At 41.1% G+C, this 20,532-nt stretch overlaps 2 protein-coding genes and 1 long non-coding RNA gene across 6 annotated transcripts in view; 2 read left to right on the top strand and 1 right to left on the bottom strand.

Moving 5' to 3' along the window:
- Positions 1-20,532, top strand: part of LOC135499893 (nicotinamide N-methyltransferase-like) — a 66,375-nt gene that overhangs the window by 24,300 nt on the left and 21,543 nt on the right. For 2 of the 3 annotated variants that reach the window (XM_064790924.1, XM_064790926.1), the window contains exons 2-3: positions 2,264-2,480; positions 2,694-3,320. The exons of the other annotated variant lie outside the window; for it this stretch is intronic. In XM_064790924.1, coding sequence (XP_064646994.1) covers positions 2,264-2,480; positions 2,694-3,135 — 659 coding nt within the window. In that variant the 3' untranslated portion in view covers positions 3,136-3,320. Of the gene's footprint in view, positions 1-2,263; positions 2,481-2,693; positions 3,321-20,532 lie in introns of those variants that run through there. 3 annotated transcript variants of the gene reach the window in all.
- LOC135499887 (uncharacterized) lies at positions 5,450-10,107 on the bottom strand. 2 transcript variants are annotated; one of them, XR_010449367.1, is made up of 5 exons: positions 9,151-10,107; positions 8,416-8,479; positions 7,988-8,064; positions 7,711-7,780; positions 5,451-7,490 (listed from the first exon to the last, which is right to left on the bottom strand). It is a non-coding gene; the product is annotated as an uncharacterized LOC135499887 (long non-coding RNA). The 2 variants fall into 2 exon arrangements; XR_010449366.1 differs by having other exon boundaries at positions 5,450-7,780.
- Positions 10,692-15,330, top strand: LOC135499628 (nicotinamide N-methyltransferase-like). Its single transcript, XM_064790505.1, has 3 exons — positions 10,692-10,935; positions 13,468-13,684; positions 13,892-15,330. The coding sequence occupies exons 1-3, from the start codon at positions 10,779-10,781 to the stop codon at positions 14,331-14,333; spliced, it is 816 nt and encodes a 271-aa protein (XP_064646575.1). The 5' UTR covers positions 10,692-10,778; the 3' UTR covers positions 14,334-15,330.

Genomic DNA, 20,532 nt, shown 5'->3' with positions numbered 1-20,532 from the left:
CCTGGTGCAGGACAACAGAAAGACCAGTTTAGCTGCATACAGTACTGCGCCCTTAGGCACTTTGCACCTTTGCTTCTTATCATGGCTAACGATCCAGCTTCCGAATCACTTGAGAAGGCAAGATTATCTGGAGTCAACTATAAAACACATTTCGACCCCAACATCTATTTGGAGAATTATCATCAGCAGGAAAGCCGGTTCTATGACAAGATGTTAGAGATGCTTCATCAGCCAGTCTGTTCTTTTAATATTTTTTTTCCATATATACAAAAAAAACAACAAATACATGTGCATGAAGTTACATGTTGACCATTAAAAAAGTCAAAATATCAAAATATGCCAGGTGCGGCGGCTATAGTGTAGCCATGATTTCTAGAGGGGTGTTTACTTCGATGTTTACTTCATGTACCCTACTCGCAATTCCTTACGAAAGAATTTCTGTATCCCACCGGCAGTCTTTTCGTCAGCAGTTTCATCAATGTTTGTCAACCGTTGACCTGCACTACAAGCCAGTGACTTTCAGACTTTAGTTCCTCCTTTTCCCTGCGCAATTACCTATTTTTCATCGTTTGTCTCTTGTGTGCTAACGTTCACTCCGTCAAAGCTTTCGCTAACCAACATCGTAGTTTTCTCCTTCCTCAGAACTCGTCAAGCACATGGTTCATGTATTCAATTAGGCAATATTGGAATTACTCAATTAGGCAATAGGCGAATAGGGCAATTAGGCGAAGTGACGATTGCAAAATGGCAATAGGTGAAATGGCAATATAAACCATCGGATCAGGTGTGGATTAAAGAACGATCTTAACTTGATGTCACGGAAAGTTTTTGATGGAGTTCATCGGCGGGTTCCGAGCTTGATGATGACGACAATTATTGATGAAATATATATGTGTATTTTTCTTCAGCTGCGGCAGGAATTCGTGATGGTAGCAGTCTTCTTGATATAGGGTCTGGCCCGATTTGCTAGTATAATATATAGAGGATAATACAGCATTGCGTTCCTAATCAGTCAGTCACTGCTGACGATATACATTATGCACACTTATGCACATATTGTCTGTTATTAAAAAAAAAGTTTTGCATACATGTGCATAAAGTTCCAAGTTATTTATTACGCCAATCCAATTGTGCGAGCTCCTGAGGTCACGCGCAACAGTTCTCCCGAAGGTGCGTGACATCAGGATGTTCTCTCAATTGCAAATGACAGCCATTCAAGGCGCCTTTCAATGACTGACAATGATATCCAGCATTTTTTAGGGGTTGCAAGGTGGATGAATCCACGGAATCTCTTTCAAAGCTACCTGAGCACGATGTTGAAGAATGGAGTAGGCGTTGGCATTTCGGAAAACGCACTATTGGTGTTAGAGTCGTAAGTTTCCTGTCGATCCTCGGCTTCCTATGGGTTAGATTCAAAGTCTCCTCCTGGTCAGTTCGGGGTAACACGCCGATCATCCGTTGCCTAGTCACCATGGGCTAATTTTCGCACATGTGTTATCTTCACCGGACAGTTTTTAATGTTGTCAACCGTGAACTTCCTTCCGTTGACGTATAAGAAAACGTCCCTGTTTCGTGATACACTGCTTTAGCCTTCTTGAAATATTGGAAAAATATTTTGCGCCTGTCGTTAACGATTTTCGGAAATTCTGCGTGAACTTGGTACATCGATCCCATCATCAGGTTTCTGGTATTGCTCTTCACTTTGTATGTGTCTTTTATTGAGTAAAACACACCACAATAGGCCGGGATCCACCATGCCACCGCATTCAGTACCTGCATGTGCGCCACCTCGATGTTTACTTCATGTACCCTACTCCCAATTCCTTACGAAAGAATTCTTGTATCCCACCTTCAGCCTTTTCGTCACCAGTTTTCGACAGCAGTTTCATCAATCATTGTCATCAAGCGACTTTCAGTCTTTACTTCCTCCTTTCGCCTGCGCATTAACCTAATTTTATCGTTTGTCTCTTGTATGCTGACCTTCACACCGTCAAAGCTTTCGCTAAAAAAACAACTTCGTAGTTTTCTCGTTTCGCAGAACATGTCTGGCACCTGGTACATGTGTTCAATTAGGCAATAGGCGAAAAGGGCAATTAAGCGAAGTGACGATTGCAAAATGGCAATATAAACCATCGGATAAGGTGTGGATTAATGAATGATCTTAACTTGATGTCACCTAAAGTTTTGATGGAGTTCATCGGCGGGTTCCATGACGATGATGACGAACATTATTGATGAAATATATATGTGTATTTTTCTTCAGCTGCGGGAGAAATTCGTGATGGTAGCAGACTCCTTGACGTAGGGTCTGGCCCGAGTATCTATTCTGTCATTTCCGCTGGAAGTCGATGTTCAGATATCATCTGCTCGGATTATGCAACGCAAAGTTTGGATGAAATCCTAAAATGGGTGCATAGTGACCATGATGCCCACAACTGGCAACGATACTTTGAATATGTGTGCAAACTAGAAGGGAAAAGGTATGTACCGTAAGATGTTTGAATTCATTTGCTGTAAATTCGAAGTGCCTCGGATTTGACCTCCATTTTACATGTAGAGCCACTCTCGCGGTGTTTGGTGAGACGACTAATAACTCAAGTTCGGTATCAATTCTTTACATCACTCGACTCTTAAAAACCGCTTGAAAAACCTTGGCCTGTTTTCGACCTTACCGAAACGTTGTCTTGTTTCAGCGATGAATGGAAACTAAGACAAGACCACATCCGGCAAGCAATCAAACGGGTCGTACCATGTGATGTTCACCAAGAGAACCCATTGGCTCCGTTGGCCTTGGAACCCTTCGACGTCATCACATCCAGCCTCTGGTTAGAGGCAGCGTGTTCTGACGAATCATCATTTAGGAGTGCTGTTAAACAGGTGACCTCACTTCTCAAGCCAGGGGGAATATTATTCCTGGCCGGGGTTCAGGATCAAACCTTCTACTCTGTCGGTAACAAGAGGTTCAAAGCTTTTCCATTAAGCAACGAGATAATCGAAAGCGCATATGCTAAAGTTGGCCTGACCAATTTAAGTTGGCACAATGAGACTAGTGACATTAAGAAACATACCTTTGAAGGCCTTCCAGATGATTTTTCTGGATTGTTTGCGGTCAGTGCCACACGAATCAGTGGATGATGCGCGAACCGTGAACCTCACACTGAAGTTCAGCCACCAGCTATAAACATGGTCCTCGTATATGGATCGTACAATGTAGATGGACATCTAGCTAACAGCTCCTCAATGTAAAGAGGCTCTGCATAGTTTTCGAACTTTTCTTCATTTCTAGTTCTAGCGTTTGTTGTAGATGTATTAAATTCAGATTGGTGATTGAAGTATACCCTCCTTTTGGAATGCTATTCATTTTATGTTTGAAGGCAAATTCAGTAAGGTGAGCCGTCAAATTGTCGGCCGATAGCTGTCATTGTGGTATCATGAGCAACGTAACAGGAGTAGGTTTTGTAATACACACGCATTGCATTAGCCCAAAGTATACTACATGTACCTTCCATTCCTGCACAACAAGCCTGCACCCAAGGATATATGTTTAGGTTTTCGGACTGATTGCATTTCTTTTTTCAGCGTTTGAACGAATTGGTGTGTACATGTATGCTTTGATTTCTCGCGGACGCCAAACTTTTTTCGATCAAACGCTGAAATAGCTTTGATAAGGGCACCTCCATCCAAACTAAACTTTGAGAACATTACATTGTATCCCGACACAAGGCCCATGCCAAAGATAGCAAGACGAGGGCTGCATTACGATACAACATTCGTTTGAAACTCAAATACTGCTCCGTACCTCAAAACAATTAGAATCCTCTTTTGGACTGTGGCCTGAATTCATTCACTGAGGTTTAGTTGTGTAGCCTTGAGACACTGATTCTCCAGGGCCTGGTAAGAAGTACATGTTTATAATGCTACCAGCAGTAACCCGCAGTCTCGTTAATTACCTTATGAAGTGATGATTATTTCACAAAATCCTCCGTTGTCAAAACGAGGCTAATACATCATCCAATGAAACATTGTAAACAGGGTGTTTTTACACTTTTATACACTGGTAGACTAAAATGATCGCATGGAACCTGTTCAATGTGTACATCGGGCTTCCGCTTTCGGCTGACGTATTTCTATCACCGTTGGGCGAAGTAAATGCAGCTAGATAGCCTGCATGCTGCCGTTTTTAATATCGCCTCTTTGACTTGTTTCATACCTTTTGAAACCTATTTCAGGGGCGCTGCTATCTTTTGATCTTGAAGATAGGGGAGGGGGTAACTTTCTGAAATTTTTCGGCCAAAATCATTATCAAAACATTACAACAGTAATAGTCGAAACAGTTATAGTCAAAAACCGCGAATTGATATAGTGTGTACGCTACATACGGTACACGTAGAGCCTACATGTAGCCTGTTATTCATTGCGGTTTTTTCCACTATTGACTAATAGTGCAAGATAGGTTTCCTGTGCGAAATGCGCATAATGACATACCAGACGAGGTGATATACAAAGGAGTATGTTTTCCCCAAAAATATCTGGCCGAATGCAATAAAGGGAAAATTTAAGCAGCAGATAGGCAGGCAGATAAAGTTACACAAAGTCCCCAATAGGGGTCTCTCACATCCCACAGTACCTCGAAATAGTTCGCGCTTGTACGAGGAATATATTTAGTGCGGAATCTGACACGACCAAGGACCATAGGACTTTCTAAAATTTCAAAAGCAATGTCCAAAACTGCCTCGCAACATTTGCGAAAATCATTATCAGATCAGCATCAGTGTGATAACACAAGTGGCGGCGCATGGTGTCAAGCAGTGTCATTATTCTCCAGGCCACGTAAGTACTCCGCCCAAGATGTCGATTTCAGTTCGGCAAAAAGTGCAGAAAACTTTGAATCTTTGTCAGGAATGTAAGTTCTGAGTACACGGTCCATTATTTTCAGCTTGTACCTTCACCAAAGTTTCTCATGAAAATACTAAAAACAGATTATCTATTTTTGAAAATACTTATACTTATTCATACAATTTACTGAATCCTCGATTATTCGATTTTCTACGAATTTTCATCTACCTGGACGTGACCCTATGTGGCCTTATATCGGCACACTGCAGGTCAAGATCTACGCCTCTCGGAAAGGCCGCCAACATCACCAAAGGCTCGGTGTCTATGGAAAATCAGACTGAACGATTTCCTGTTGGGTCTTCCAAGATATCAGCGCTTGGTGACAAACTCTACCAATAGCCCTCGAAAACGATAAGAACAAGCCTATCGGCGTCTGATTCACAATGTGGTTTGTGAGGAGTGTCATAGTCGTCAACAGTGTAGCTTACGTATTTCGAAGACCAGTGGAATTGGCGGCGTCAAATTATTAGTGAAATTTATAATTTACAAATTACAAATTACAAATCGTTTATTGAAACCGTGTAAAAAGTTACATTTTACATAAGATGAAAGTACAATGACCATAAGCATGATGAACTAAATAACTGGTGTGACATTGTTGTGGATTTGGTGGTGTGCAGCTGGAGGAGTGGACAATGTCACAACCAGGGTTCCTACATTATGTACAGTGGAACCTCCGTTAGTAGACACCTCTCTATTAAAGACAACCTTTCCAATAAGGACACTGGTTTTGGTCCCAAATTGGTTGTTTCCATTCAATTTTGACTTCTCTAATCAGTCTTTGGGTGTTCCGAATGCTTGACACATTTCGAACATGTTTTGGTTGGAAACAACCCTACAGTCTTACACTTATGGCTGAATGAATGACAGTGCATTTTCGTGTAAGCTCGGTGACGAAATGCTGCGACACTATTCGTCACCAACATGCTTGATGGGTGGTGCCATCTGCACAAAGGACGATGAATTAAATAACTGATGTGACATTGTCGCTGCATTTGCAGGTGTCCACATCGAGGAGTAGATGATGTCACTACATGTACCAGGGTTTGTACTTTCATATACAGTGGGCCTACTTTTTGTGGACACCTTTCTATTGAGGACAACCTCTTTAATAAGGACAGTAGTTTTTGGTTCCAAATTGGTTGTTTCCATTCAACTCGACTTCTCAGTTTAGGACACCTCTCTGTTAAAACAGCACTTTTCAGTCCCTGGCGCATTTCTGGAAATTTCATGCTATAGAGCAATTGGTTCAGCCAAGTGACAAGAACAGTACTATAAGACGGTTTTAAAAAGTTGAAAATTATTTATTTAAATGACATATGAATGGTTCAGCAGTAATTGGCAGTGTGCATTATGTAATGAAATATGATTTACATAATATAACATTTTTGTGACAAATAGTACAGATGATGGATAAATCGATACAGTGGATAGCTGTCAGAATATGCAATACATGCAATAGCATTTGTTTTTATTGAGATTTTGCGAGAACCAAGTGGTATTTTGACAAGATAATAGAAAGCCAATAACACTACAAGAACATGACTTCAATACATTGACATTGTAGTACTTGGTATACTAAAAATATTCAAAGATGGGTATCTTGAGTTAAAGTACAAGATGTATGAATGAAGGAGGCACTCGGGTAAGAAATGGTGTCGCTAATGAAAGATTAGAATTAAGACATATCTCTGTATTTCATGTGGTGTACTGACAAATGGTGCAGTTTGTTAGCAATTTTGTACATAGTTGGTGTGTCATGTTTATTCATACATCTTGCTATATAAAAGCGAGTGAGAGAGGCATTGTGACATTAGAGTGTTGTATATCTATAGAATATGTGACCCGTCACAGCAAAACCAGGTACATGTCGCACAGAAGATGAGCCTAAATGACACCAGGAGATAATGGAAGAAATTGATGTGCTCATATTTTACAAAAGGCAGACAATAGATAAATGAACAAACAGTCCGTCTCAACCTGCCAAGCTCAGAGCGACATGCGTCTGGTTTTGCTGTGACGGGTCACATATACAAAGTTTACATAAAACAAGATTTGTATGTTTATTTAGGAGGAGTACAAAAGTTGTATATAAAATGCCGACTTCATAATGATTTATAGGACACAAAATTTGACATGACAGCATTTTATAAAATATGAATAATCTATAATGAGAATAGTTTTGTAGCACCAATGATTTGAAAATACTGAATTTATTTATTGCATGAATAGAACACAAAAAACAGGATGATTACATGATTGTCACATGCGTGAAATATATTGTCATGGATGGGCATTGGGAACAAAAAGAATTGCTGTTATCAGCTGCATTGGTAGCGATTGCTTTAGCTGATTTTCAGAAACTGACAGGAATGAGAATGTTGATATAGTGTTGAAAAAATATTTTTATAACATACATTGCATTCAAATAACACTAAGAAGTAGACGAGTACTAATTTCGCACACTTGAAAATATATGGACATTGACTGTCACTGGTAGTGGTAGTAGAGTAATTACATGCCATCAGCAGCACTAATTCAGACAGTTTTCGCTGTGCTTCAGTAACTGACTGGAATGACTAAGTTTGATTGTGCTGAAATGATACATAATAACGTACATTGCATAAACAAAATGATTACAAGATTTGTACTGTCTTGAAATATATGGACAGGGACAGTCACTGGAAGTTTGACATGCCATCAGTTGCACTGCTCCCGACAGTTTTCACTGTGCTTCAGTAACTGACTTGAATGACTAAGTTTGATTGTTCTGTATTTGCCTCCATTTGGATTTTGTGAACAAAAGTTACTAACCTTGTCAATTGAAGTGTCGAATTCGCCTTGGTCGAAATGATAATACAGTAAATAAATCTATTGAATGTTGCTGAAAAGAAAACATTTACTACGTTAGAAGCCATGTACATGATAACACCACCACCACCATTATCAATATCATCACAAGTCAACTGGAGAATATGTGTGATATTTGTTCAAAACTTGCGTATATGGTATTTGCAGGTCTATTGTATTGTAACATATTTTTCACTTTCAAAATTAACTTTTTTACTAGAAATTATGAATCAATACTAACCGTAAGAAGCGTATGAAATTACAGAAGGCCTTCGTCGAAAATATGTAATGTACTTGTACTCATTCGTGTCATTAAACCTGAAAGCAGCACAGCATAACAGTGAAATTACCGTGACATCAATGGATGTCAAACTAACGTAGTGACGTAAATTTGAATTCGAAGTGCACAATTTCACAATTAAGGTTTTGAACACATTGAGAACTGAAAAACTTCATACAAATGCTTTCACACCAATGATATGATTGTGGCGCTCCTGATGAGGTATCGCCCTCTGCTAAACAGCTTTGGTCGTAACTAGGGTAAATGTTTTTTTCAAGTGATATGAGCGATGCAATACCTTAAATACCACCAGCGCCACGTAGCAGTCAATGAAGTTGTGCTGGTACCCCATTAACGTCATGCTTCAAATTTGAAGAAATTAATATTACCTTCATCAAGTACGTAATATTTATACACCAGGCCTTTGTCGAAAATGTAGATCTCGAAGTCTAACTGTAATGAAAGAAAACATCAATGTGACAATATGGTCTACTATTTATGAGGGGGAGAACGGGTATTTTCGGGACACTGGGATGGGCCGAAAATAACTGTCGGGATTCGGGATAGACACCCTTATTTTAGCGGGATTCGAGACAAGCCGTGTTTTGCGTCACGATTCGGCTAAAATTGCATGTTGGGAAACGGGATAAGCCTTTTTTCCTAACGGGACGTCGAGACAGTTACCCCCCCCCCCTTCCCCGTTCCCACCCTCATGACATGTAGCATTGATTGTATTGTAGGCCTATTGTTACTCACAATCTATTTTTTTGTAATTGATACTGGTAGTATCAATGTGAAATATGCCACACGTTGGGAGCATGCAAGGCCTAGTACAATACACCATCATCACAATCAAATATTTCAATAATACACTGTCAACGAGAGTGAATGTTCAACCATCAATCACGTGCATTGTAGTGTAGCCTACATCCCCCATGACGGCTTGCGCCCCGCTGACACGACGAGCACATGGCTGAGCCAATCCATCGCCTATACACTACTTTACAAAAATCGACACCTACTGAAACTTTCACTAATTATTCTCGGAAATGTACTTTATCGTTACATCAATAAATGCACATTCGAATTTCAAAACTACCACTTATTTTTGCCGTGAAACTGACCTGAGTTATCGAAACACCGCCACTACGAAAAGAGGAAGAAGCAGGTCCGCATTTATCGAAATATTGCTAAATATAATTGTCAAAATGTCGACCAAATTACCAATTAAATCACAATAAACTTATCAAATGTTCACTCATGCCTTTGGGTGAAAAAATACTGATTTTTCAATCATTCTCAATTTTACAAATCACCAATCACAAAAAGAAATAATGATGCAATTACCCAAAATAGATGAGATTTGACCACTGGTATAATTCCGCCATCTTGGATATCGGCATCGTCACCACCACTTCAAATTCTAAAGTCTTATTCAGGCCTAATATGTGTCACCTGCTGTGGTAAAATGGCTTGTTTTATCAATAAATAACAAAATATGATCTTTGTAAATAAAATCGGAGATCTTCTGGTGTGTTTTTATGTGAATTTATTACGAACTATCAATGCAGCGCAGGGCAGCCATCGTGTTCTCATGCGTAGTGGCGATGCGATAGCCATCCGCGGCACTGCTTTTCAAGATGGTGGCAATTGCCCAGTGCTAGAGGCGTTGTAAGGAAAATTGAGAACAGGCCCCTAATGAATGAACTCTCAACGATATCGATATATTTTCGTAATTCCAGCACAACTGTTCAACAATGAACGTCCACCGACAATCCCACTTAACGAATATTAATATCAATTCATATCATGTATCTTAAAACGCTTTTATTTCATTTTAAAAAGAGTTATCGAGTGAACGATGACCTCCTACCGTACCCTCGAAATAAACAGCCAAAATGACCACAAAAACACCTTTTTAGAAAAAAACAGCGATTTTTACGAAATAAATGTCATCAGAGACGAAACTAGACACTAATTTAGCTAGGTATGCACAGTAATAGTACCTGAAGTGATCGATTTCAAGGAGAAAATACACTGAAAACAACTTTTCAGGAACAGAAATAAGATCACATTGTGAATAATAGACACGGATGAAGTTTGGAACCAGAGAATTGAGGAGTCTATAACTAAAAAGCTGTTTTTTGGGGAATGTAACATCACATTCGATTTATTTCATAATGAAAATAGAGTGCGGCCCAGGATGGATTCGAACCCTTTCGACAACGGGTAAAAGAATAACTGTTGGCAGTGTAACCGCCTCGGCCAACGAGTAACCTCGTTGGAAGGGCATCACAAATCGTCTTTAAGCAGCATTACATGACGTAATTTCGCGCCATAACAGAGGTTGAAAGCCTTTCCATTAAGCAACGAGATAATCGGGAGTGCATTTGCTGAAATCGGCCTGACCAATTTAAGTTGGTACAATGAGACTAGTGACATTAAGAAATACATATATAGCTTTGAGGGCCTCTCAAAATATTTTTTGTTTGCAATGCGAATCGGTGGATGATGCGCAAACCGATAAAACAATGGAAAACTTAAGGTGAGCCGTCAAATACAAATAATATCAAATCATTTGCAGCAGTTAATATTTAAACCTAAATGGAATACGTAATGTGTAGGTTCACGACCGCATGGTCATATATACATTTTACCACCTGGTGCCACGTTAGTGTTAACAGACCACGTCGACCAGTTTAGCTGCATACAGTACTGCGCCCTTAGGCATTTTGCACCGTTGCTCCTTATTATGGCTAACGATCCAGCTTCCGAATCACTTGAGACGGCAACATTATCTGGAGTCGACTACAAAACTCATTTCGACTCCAAAATCTTTTTGGAGAATTATCACAGGGATGAAAGCCAATTCATCGACAAGTTGTTAGAGATGCTTCATGAGCTCACAGGTAAGAACCAGTCTGTTATAATATGTTGTTGTTTTTTTGGCATACATGTGGATGAAGTTCCATGTTGATTTAAAATACCTCAAAATATCAAAATATGCCAGGTGTGACGGCCATCATGTAGACATGATTTCTAGAGGGTAACCGGAAAAACGCCGACCGACCGACCGACCGACCGACCGACCGACCTGCCGTCATATGCAGTATCCCTTTCGCTTCGGTAACCGGAAAAACGCTGACCGACCGACCTTCCGACCTACCAACCCAAGGAGTTTCGTAGTTGAGTCACTGGTCTCATAAGTCAATGTGATATATCCAATCCACGATAGCAGGTCATGTGAAATGAAATTGTAAACAAGCGCACGTGCGCTGGTCAAATGACAACAAATGCATGTTGCGCGTTGCAGTTCATGCATTGCATCGGTCGAGACACTCGAGTAGAAAACTACAGTGCATAGATTAGGCCCAAATCATGTTTTTATATCCACCGACCATGTAGACAAAGCATATCTTTAGAGTATCGTTATCAGTTCCTTACCGCGTGGGCTCGTTTTCCCGGTATAATTGACTGGAGATGCTGCTGCCAGACACGTCGGACTCCATCACGTCCATTGCGCTGGGCACTACACAGATACATGTGCTATAGAGAAGCCAAAGGGATACTGCATATGACGGTAGGTTGGCAGGTCAGTCGGTTGGTCGGTCGGTCGGCGTTTTTCCGGTTACCTTTCTAGAGGTGTCCAGCTAGTTTTGCCCATGGGATGTCCGATTTCAATCAAACAATGGAGTAATTTTAGTGGCCTTAGTCTTTCAGCCTTGGGGGGGGGGGGGGGGGTTGGGGTTCACGGTCAAATTCTAAAATGATCAATGGGTCGTTCCCATACCCGACCCCCCCTTTAAAGGCCATATATCAAGGTTTTTTGCCATTTTCTGCTGTAAGACGATTTCAAAAGTGTACCTAACACTTTATACAATACAGAAAACCAAATGCAATTAGCTCCATCCATTTTGAAGATATAGCCAATTATGTGTTTGACAACTTGATTACTTAATCAGGCTAGCAACTGGCTTGTTAGAGCCAGGCGGCGGGTTTAGCAAAAGTTGTGATGTAGATCAGGTTATCTGTACATGTCATGCAATCATAAAAGCAGGAGGGCCTTAATTGATTATGCACACCTGGAAGTAATGTGTTTCATTCACTATGGTGTATTGTGTGGCTCCGAATTGTGTCAAGGATAGCACAAAGAACAATCGAATGACGGATGGGACCCATTTTCATGAATTTCCAAAGCCAGTTGAACGAGAGAGGAGGAAGCTGCGGATTCGGAAGTGCAAACGTTTGGAGTGTTGGAAGCCTGGGCCTTCGGCCAAACTTTGCAGTGATCGCTTTATCGATACGGATTATCACATGAAGCCGGATATCTGCATCCAACTGAATATTAAATGCCACTTGTTAAAAACAGCTGTTCCAATCATGTCAATTGCATTTAATGCCCGAGGCTGCTGAGGTCGGTTGTTATACATAATGTGTAGGCCCTATTTGGGCCTGTGATACCGCATAGTGTCTTCTTGTGTTCCAGCCATAGCAACGTGACAGCGACACAGGTCAGTGTCAGTGACAGCCACTGTCAATGACAGATTATTGTCATCTGACATCTAGGCCTATCTAACGTTGCACGGCATTATATCGTCACGTCAAGATGATTGTGCATAATACCGTCACTTTTCAATAGTAGTTCAGCGTCATGACATAACTGGCGATACAACACTGACGAGGCGAAACAATATTGTGCAACATTAGTATGTTCAAAAATCATACATGTTATGCATCTGCAACCGTCTATCAATCTTTGCTATATCGGCAGGTCTGCCATGCAAATTGATTAACCACAAATTCTAATCACCTTCGTCCGAATGATCACTCTCATTATGATCTAGTGATATTAATGGCTCGAACATGTACGGCTCAACGTTTAAATATCCTTCTGTATCGACCAAAACATCCTCAAATTCACTGCTCTCACTCTCTGAACTGTATGCGGAAGCCATCTTGCTTTGTTCTGACTGACCTGATCTACGTCATCAAAAAATCCCTAGCGGCCACATGTGGAACTAATCTAAAGTTGTGTGTGGTGGGCAATTCAAATAGTTTAAAATTGAAAATTGAAATAACTAAATAATGACTTTATTATTAGAATTTTTTTAATGTCTGGGATCTTGTTTTTTTAACCCTCAACATATTTCATGAGTATCAAGCATGTTTTCAAACCTTGATATATGGCCTTTAATACCAATGGCCACAAAAAGGATATCAGTCAGCACGCCTTTCTTGATAACACTGTCTAGCACCTGGTGCATGTATTCAATTAGGCGATATGGGAATTCTGCAATTAGGCAATCGGCAAATAGGGCAATTAGGCGAATTGCAAAATGGCAATGATGATGATGAAGATGACGACGACGACGACGACGACGACGACGACGACGACGACGACGAACATTATTGATGAAATATTTATGTGTATTTTTCTTCAGCTGCGGCAGGAATTCGTGATGGTAGCAGACTCCTTGATGTAGGGTCTGGCCCGAGTATCTATTCTGTCATTTCCGCTGGAAGTCGATGTTCAGAGATCGTCTGCTCGGATTATGCAACTCAAAATCTGGATGAAATCCTAAAATGGGTGAATGGTGACCCTGATGCCCACAACTGGCAACAATGCTTCGAATACGTGTGCTCACTAGAAGGAAAAAGGTATGTACGATAATAGGTTTGAAATTATTTATTTATTTGTTAATTCGAGGCGCCTCGGTATTGACCTCCATTTTACATGCAGCGGTGTTTGGTGAGACGACAAATAAGTCCAGTTCGTTATCAATTCTTTACATCACTCGATTCTTGGAAACCGCTTAAAACACTATGCCCTGTTGCCGTCCTTACCGAAACTTTGTCTCGTTTCAGCGATGAATGGAAACTCAGACAAGACCACATCCGGCAAGCAATCAAACTGGCCGTACCATGTGATGTTCACCAAGACAACCCATTGACTCCGTTGGTCTTGGAACCCTTCGACGTCATCACATCCAGCCTCTGTTTCGATGCAGCGTGTTGTGACGAATCATCATTTAGGAGTGCTGTTAAACACGTGATCTCACTTCTGAAGCCTGGTGGAACATTCTTCATGGCCGGGGTTAATGGTGCAACGTTCTACTATGTCGGTAACAAGAGGTTCAATTCCTTGCCATTAACCGACGAGATAATCGAAAGTGCTTTTGCTGATGTTGGCCTGACCAATTTACGTTGGCACAGTGTGACTGGTGACATTGAGAAATATACCTTTGAGGGCCTCCCATGTGACTTTTCTGAAGTATTTGCGGTCAGTGCAACGCGAATCAGTGGATGATGCGCGAACCGTGAACCTCACACTGAAGTCCAGCCACTAGCTATAAACATGGTCCTCGTATATGGATCGTACAGTGTAGATGGACATCTAGCTAACAGCTCCTCAATGTAACGAGGCTATGTATGGTTTTTAAAGCGATTTTTCATATCTGGTTCCAGCGTTTGATGTATTAAATGAAATGTCCTGCCTGGGGACATTGGGTGATTTCAAAGTTGGTTTTGGTTTAGTGTTGGGTGTTAGTGTCAGTTTCTACCCCTAAAAACCTATGTCTGGATAAGACCAATTCGTGGATTTAGTTTAACACCAACACCTGGTTTTATCTAAACACCGAAAACCTTGGCTGAAACTAAGAAGAGGTTTTATTCTGCAGGTAAAACTAACACCAAGATGGACAGAGATAAAACCTTGGAAAAACCAAACATGCATGTTGTTGTCGTTGTTACTGTTGTTTCACTATTGTAACCGCTTCCGATCTATATAAATTTGTCTTCTTCTTTCACGTCCATCATTATTCCCATCAGCGTTAAAAATACCAGCAACTACTTCTTGAAATGGTACGAACAACATGATTTTTTTTTCTTAACACCAACACCAACTTTGAAATCCACTCGGTGTTAATGCCTAAGGTGTTAGTTTTATTGGTAATACAAAATGCACTACAAATCTTTCAAATATAACACCGAGCTGGGATTAAGATCAGACCTTGGTGTTCCAATTGGTTTCAGTGTGAAACTAAAACCTAATTTGAAATAGGATAATGCTAAAACTGAGTGTCAAAACTAACACCAGAACTGATTTCATTTCTGGTGTTGTGGAGAGTTTTAATTTTAGTCCCGGTGTTAGTTTTTGACACTAAAACCATCCCTTAGTTTTAAGCTAAAACCGGACATAATGCTGAAACCAACAAACACCGACTTTGAAATAAAACCCACTTCATTTCAATGCTGGTTTAATCAAGGGTTTTAGTGTTCCATTTAGTTTTAAAACTAAATCTAAGAACTGAAATCACCTATTGTGATCATCTGGGAATGATTTAGTGGAAGATGAAATGAGGGGTGTATAGGCATTTGCCGAGGTTGGCCTGACCAATTTAAAATGGTACAATGAGACTAGTGACATTAAGAAATATACCTTTGATGGCTACTGGATATTTCTGGATTGTTTGCGGTCAGTGCTACACGAATCAGTGGATGATGCGCGAACGGTGCACATCACACTGAAGTCCAGCCACCAGCTATAAACATGGTCCTCGTATATGGATCGTACAATGTAGATGGACATCTAGCTAACAGCTCCTCAATGTAACGAGGTAATGCATGGTTTTCAAACTTTTTCATTTCTGGTTCTAGCGTTTTTTTCTATTTAATTCTGATTATTTTTCTTAATCAGTTTTGGTGATGGAAACATACCCTCCTTTTGGAATGTATTCATTTTATGTTTGAAGGCAAATTCAGTTAGGTGAGCCGTCAAATTGTTGGCCGATAGCTGTCATTGTGATATCATGAGAAACCTAGCATGAGTAGGTTTTGCAATACACACGCATTGCATTAGCGCACTACAGTACAACCTCTCTATTGCGGACACCCATGGGACTGGGCGTTGGTGTCCGTAATGTCGAGGTGACCATCGACCGATAGCTGTCATTGTGGTATCATGAGCAACGTATCATGAGTAGGTTTTGCAATACACACGCATTGCATCAGCGCAAAGTACACTACCTCTGTATTGCGGACACCCATGGGACTAGGCGTTGGTGTCCGTAATGTAGAGGTGACCTTAATAGGGAGGTTATGCCTTTATTAAACTACACATCAAGCTTTATTCTTTGCAATTAGGGCACAAGGGGACAAACCACTCAATGGACTGCAATTAATGTTGGAATATACAGTAGCTTGACAATGTGATGCCCAGTGTAGATAATTAATCGAAACATTTGGTTTTAATTAGGAGAGCAACGGACATTAAATTCACTCCACCCTGTAATTATAAACTGAACACAGTGTCTAATTATGTTCGTCAAATACGCAAACTTCACACCTGTTAGGTCTAATTGACTACCTAAATAATTTGAAGCCATTTATATGCGAACTTAAAATTAGTTAATTTGCATTTCTAGTGGAGTTAATATTAATTTGCCAACATTGATATATGCAGGTTGTGTTCGCACGCTACATATTACATAGACAGCGTACATCATTATAGTAATAAGCGCGCAGCAGGCTTTTCTGCGAAGCGCTACTATGGTTAACGTGCATACGACGTATCCAATGTAAACAATGTTTCTCAAGTCCATGGATTCGTTTCAAATGGCTTAAATTTGACTTAAAATGGCCGCCAGAAGAGATAAACGCGCGAATGAAGCAACTCGACTATTCTGAGCTCCGAGAGAGAACCACATGAATATTCACACTGTTTCTTAATCACACTTCAATTTCAGGGGGTTTACCCCCCCCCCCCCCACATATGTGTTTTGATTTTTGATACTTTAGTAATAATATCCAAAAGATGCTTAAAATGGATATAATCCCGAAATAATAGGGTCGTTTAGACGACGCGAAAAAATCCGGATGCGTCCCGAATCCGGATTAATTTTTCGTCGTGTAAACGCAAAAAGATCCGGATCAATGTGGTTGCATCCGGACTAAAAAGGTACCATCGCCTTGGGTGGTTTTAATCCGGATTCATCCAGATTCGATCCAAATGCGGTCTTTTCGCCTGTCGTCTAAACGGCCCTATTGAAGCAAAAGACGGGCAGGCGTTTCGAGAAGAAGGGCAGAGACCTGTATTCATCCACGACCGGAAGTGTGGCACCTTATCAAAATGTCAAGTTGTGGTAAATACATGGCTGGGATGGACCAAAGTGGAATTAATTCTCAATCTGTGGTTGATTCTTAATCTACAGAGTCAGGCCATCACAGAAATATGCTTTTTTATAATATATTTAAGAAAATGTCGTCTCACTGGTCAGTTTAGAACTTGTACTTTGACAGGGCCATATCAATGCGCCAGTGACGTTTTGATGGATATGGTGTACGGAAATCTTTTTTTCTCAGGCAATCGGTATTGGAATTTTTTAAAACTTTATTATGCTATTGGCAAAGGGTTCTTCTTGACACATATAAAATTTTGTGCAGATTGATTGGTCCAATGAGTACTTTTTTTACCAAAACCTATGCACAAAAATGTGCACGTAATGTACACATGTTTTAATAGAGGACTTGGGCCAGAAAATTTTTTTTTTTGAGATTTCAATAAACCTTTTGAACGAATTACAAATGGGCCGTGGTGGGATCCGAAGACACCTTAAGGAGGAATGTATATTTTTATGGGGTACCATTGGTTTTGCAGATCTTCTGTTTTTTTCTAAAGAATAATCAATATTCGCTAGCAGGCTTTTTATGCTCCCAGGTATGAAGAGGGTTCTATGTTCCTCAGGTTCTTTGTTCATCAGTCTGGTGTTCCTCAAGAGTCAAGTGTCTTCCAGTCCCTTGGCCTGCAAAAACCCTTTCCCGAATGGTTAAAATGTTGGTGGGGGGAAAAACCTGATCCCAGACCCCTTGAATTGGTTGCCTAGGTACGACCACAAGCAATTGTCTCAAGGAAGCCACCAGCACGACCTCTTGGAAGTCTTGCCAATATCATGCCAGTGAAAAGGAAGGGTAATGATCGTTGAGGGTTGCAGTAAGGGTACCATCAAAGGAGTACCTCTTCCTCGCTCTGGGTTAAACGTGTCAAAGGACTGCACCATCATGAAGGTTTGGAGGTTCCACTCGAGCGCCCCGGGGTAAGCAGCTCAGAAGGACTAATTGAGAGGCCAATAGGGGGGTTGAGGGGCCTTTCCCCCAATGCACTAGCTAAAACATGTCAGAAGGACGGGGGTTGGGGGGGGGGGGCTCTCCATATCGACAGTTGCGTGAGTTCAATAGAGCTTGCACTTTACATTAGAATCTGCCAGAGTGCCAGACTATCTAGTCCGGACACCTTTCGGGGGGGGGGACATTTTCCATTTATTTGCCGGCTATTAATGATGAAGGAGTTGAGTTACTGCTAAAGTGATACACGGAGAAAACTGTCTATCAAAACAAAAAATTGGCGGAAGGAACTATAGCAGATTCCCAACCAGGGGGTTTGGGGGTTTCCCCCGCCCCCCCCCCCCCAACCTTAAGGCGCTGCGCGCTTACTAGGGCACTGCACTGATAATATTACTTGTTATTAGAGCACAACAACTCAATGAACTGCAATTAATGTTACAATATACAGTAGCTTGGCAATGTGATGCACATTGAAGATAATTAAACAATGCATTCTGTTTTAATTTGGAGAGCAACGGACATTAAATTCACTCCACTCCAATTAACTGAACTTAGTGTTTAATTATGTTCATCAATTACGCAAACTTCACACCTGTTAGGTCTGATCGACTACCAAAGTGAACACTGGAAGCCATTGTTTTTGTTTACTCTCCTTAATGCGGTGATTGGTCCAAAAAGTCACCATGGCCGTGCCCGCAATTCGGAGTGGAGAGGTGTCCGCGCTATAGAGGTTTTGGTTAAATCAAATGACTTTGAAAAAATCGGGACTGAACGAACATGTCCGTACTGCGGAGGTGTCTGCAAGGGGAGGTTCTACTGTACTCATATTTACTAGCAAATACCCATGCTCCGCACGATGTTGAGGCGAGTGATATGTTGTGAATTTGGGTGTGGCCATGTAGGGCTTACGCTAGTCAGTTGAAGAGTCATTGTCTGTGGAGGTATACTATGTTGAGCTGAATTGTCTTAGGAAGTGTATGCATTTAGTTTGTTATAGGATTTCTTTAAATACTACATTCCTTGTTATTGTTCTTTCATCTCGCACTTCTTGAGTCTGTCGGATGAGACTAAAAAAATATATATTTTGTACCTGAGTGTCTATGCCAGGGCCAGTAAAAGATTCCACATAGATGGTGGACTCCATACCTCCGGCAAAAATCCAATAGGGTTATACGACGCCTGTAATGATATGATATGATATGATATGATTGAGTGTTGGTGGTGTCGACTTAGACGTATATGTGTTGGAATGTCCTGGCTCTGGAGAAGGCCATGTACAGTTGGGCATGAGCAAAAAACAGGCACGTGTTGGACTAAAAGTAAACCCGAGCAATAGCAAAATGGGGAGAACAAAAGACAAAGTGGCATATGATGGAGGTGCCCATCATCCGCCTGGGGGGCCATTGAAGTAAAAAAACTAAAAGAGCCCATCCATCCGTCGAGGACAACCGTCTACTCTATTCGCCGGGGGCCAACCGTCTACTCTAGTTGGGCCAAAAGGGTTATTGTCGTCCTGGGTGATGCACAATATCACCCAGCCTCTACCTGGGTGATGCATAACATCACCCTGGGTGACATTGTATGGGCCGTGAAAACCGCAAAAAATCTGTACATGTTTTTGTAAGCGGTCGTCGCTCGCGCAAACTTGTCTTGCATGTTTTTGTGAAAGAGGACGTCGAAGAACGCGGTCGTATATCAAAACAGACGTTGGGTGGCGCTCGCGCAAACTTCCCTCACATGTTTTTGTGAAAGAGGACGTCGAAGAACGCGGTCGTATATCAAAACAGACGTTGGGTGGCGCTCGCGCAAACTTCCCTCACATGTTTTTGTGAAAGAGGACTTCGAAGAACGCGGTCGTATAAAAAAACAGACGTTGGGTGGCGCTCGAGACGGGTCATCCTATTTAGCGTCCAGTGGCGACCAATGGCGTCCAACGCAAAATAATAGGGTGTATATGGTTAAAAATGTTTTCAAGCTCCTAAAACACTTTCAATAAACAAGATTTAGAAGTTTGGTGGAGTTTGCGAACCTAGTTTTTGAATAATTATCACCAGAAAACGATCTTAGTATGCGTCCAGCAAAAGCACTGGACGCCATGTTTGTTTTAGCTGCCGTTCCTCGGGTTTATAGAAAAAGCGGAATCGGGATCTGGCATCAGGTTGGCATACTAAGATCGTTTTCTGGTGATAATTATTCAAAAACTAGGTTTGCAAACTCCACCAAACTTCTAAATCTTGTTTATTGAAAGTGTTTTAGGAGCTTGAAAACATTTTTAACCATATACACCCTATTATTTCGCGTTGGACGCCACTGGTCGCCACTGGACGCTAAATAGGATGACCCGTCTCGAGCGCCACCCAACGTCTGTTATTTTATACGACCGCGTT

This window comes from Lineus longissimus, chromosome 15, assembly GCF_910592395.1.
Source record: "Lineus longissimus chromosome 15, tnLinLong1.2, whole genome shotgun sequence".
In the NCBI taxonomy this organism is placed as follows: domain Eukaryota; kingdom Metazoa; phylum Nemertea; class Pilidiophora; order Heteronemertea; family Lineidae; genus Lineus; species Lineus longissimus.
Note: the sequence above shows the minus strand (reverse complement) of the source record. Positions and strands in the feature narration are given on the sequence as shown.

Bases quoted from the DNA above. Each gene is read 5' to 3' on its own strand.
- LOC135499628 (XM_064790505.1), top strand. From the start codon at position 10,779: ATGGCTAACGATCCAGCTTCCGAATCACTTGAGACGGCAACATTATCT. The intron at 10,936-13,467 runs GTAAGAACCAGT...ATTTTTCTTCAG, and splicing joins GATGCTTCATGAGCTCACAG to CTGCGGCAGGAATTCGTGAT. The intron at 13,685-13,891 runs GTATGTACGATA...GTCTCGTTTCAG, and splicing joins TGCTCACTAGAAGGAAAAAG to CGATGAATGGAAACTCAGAC.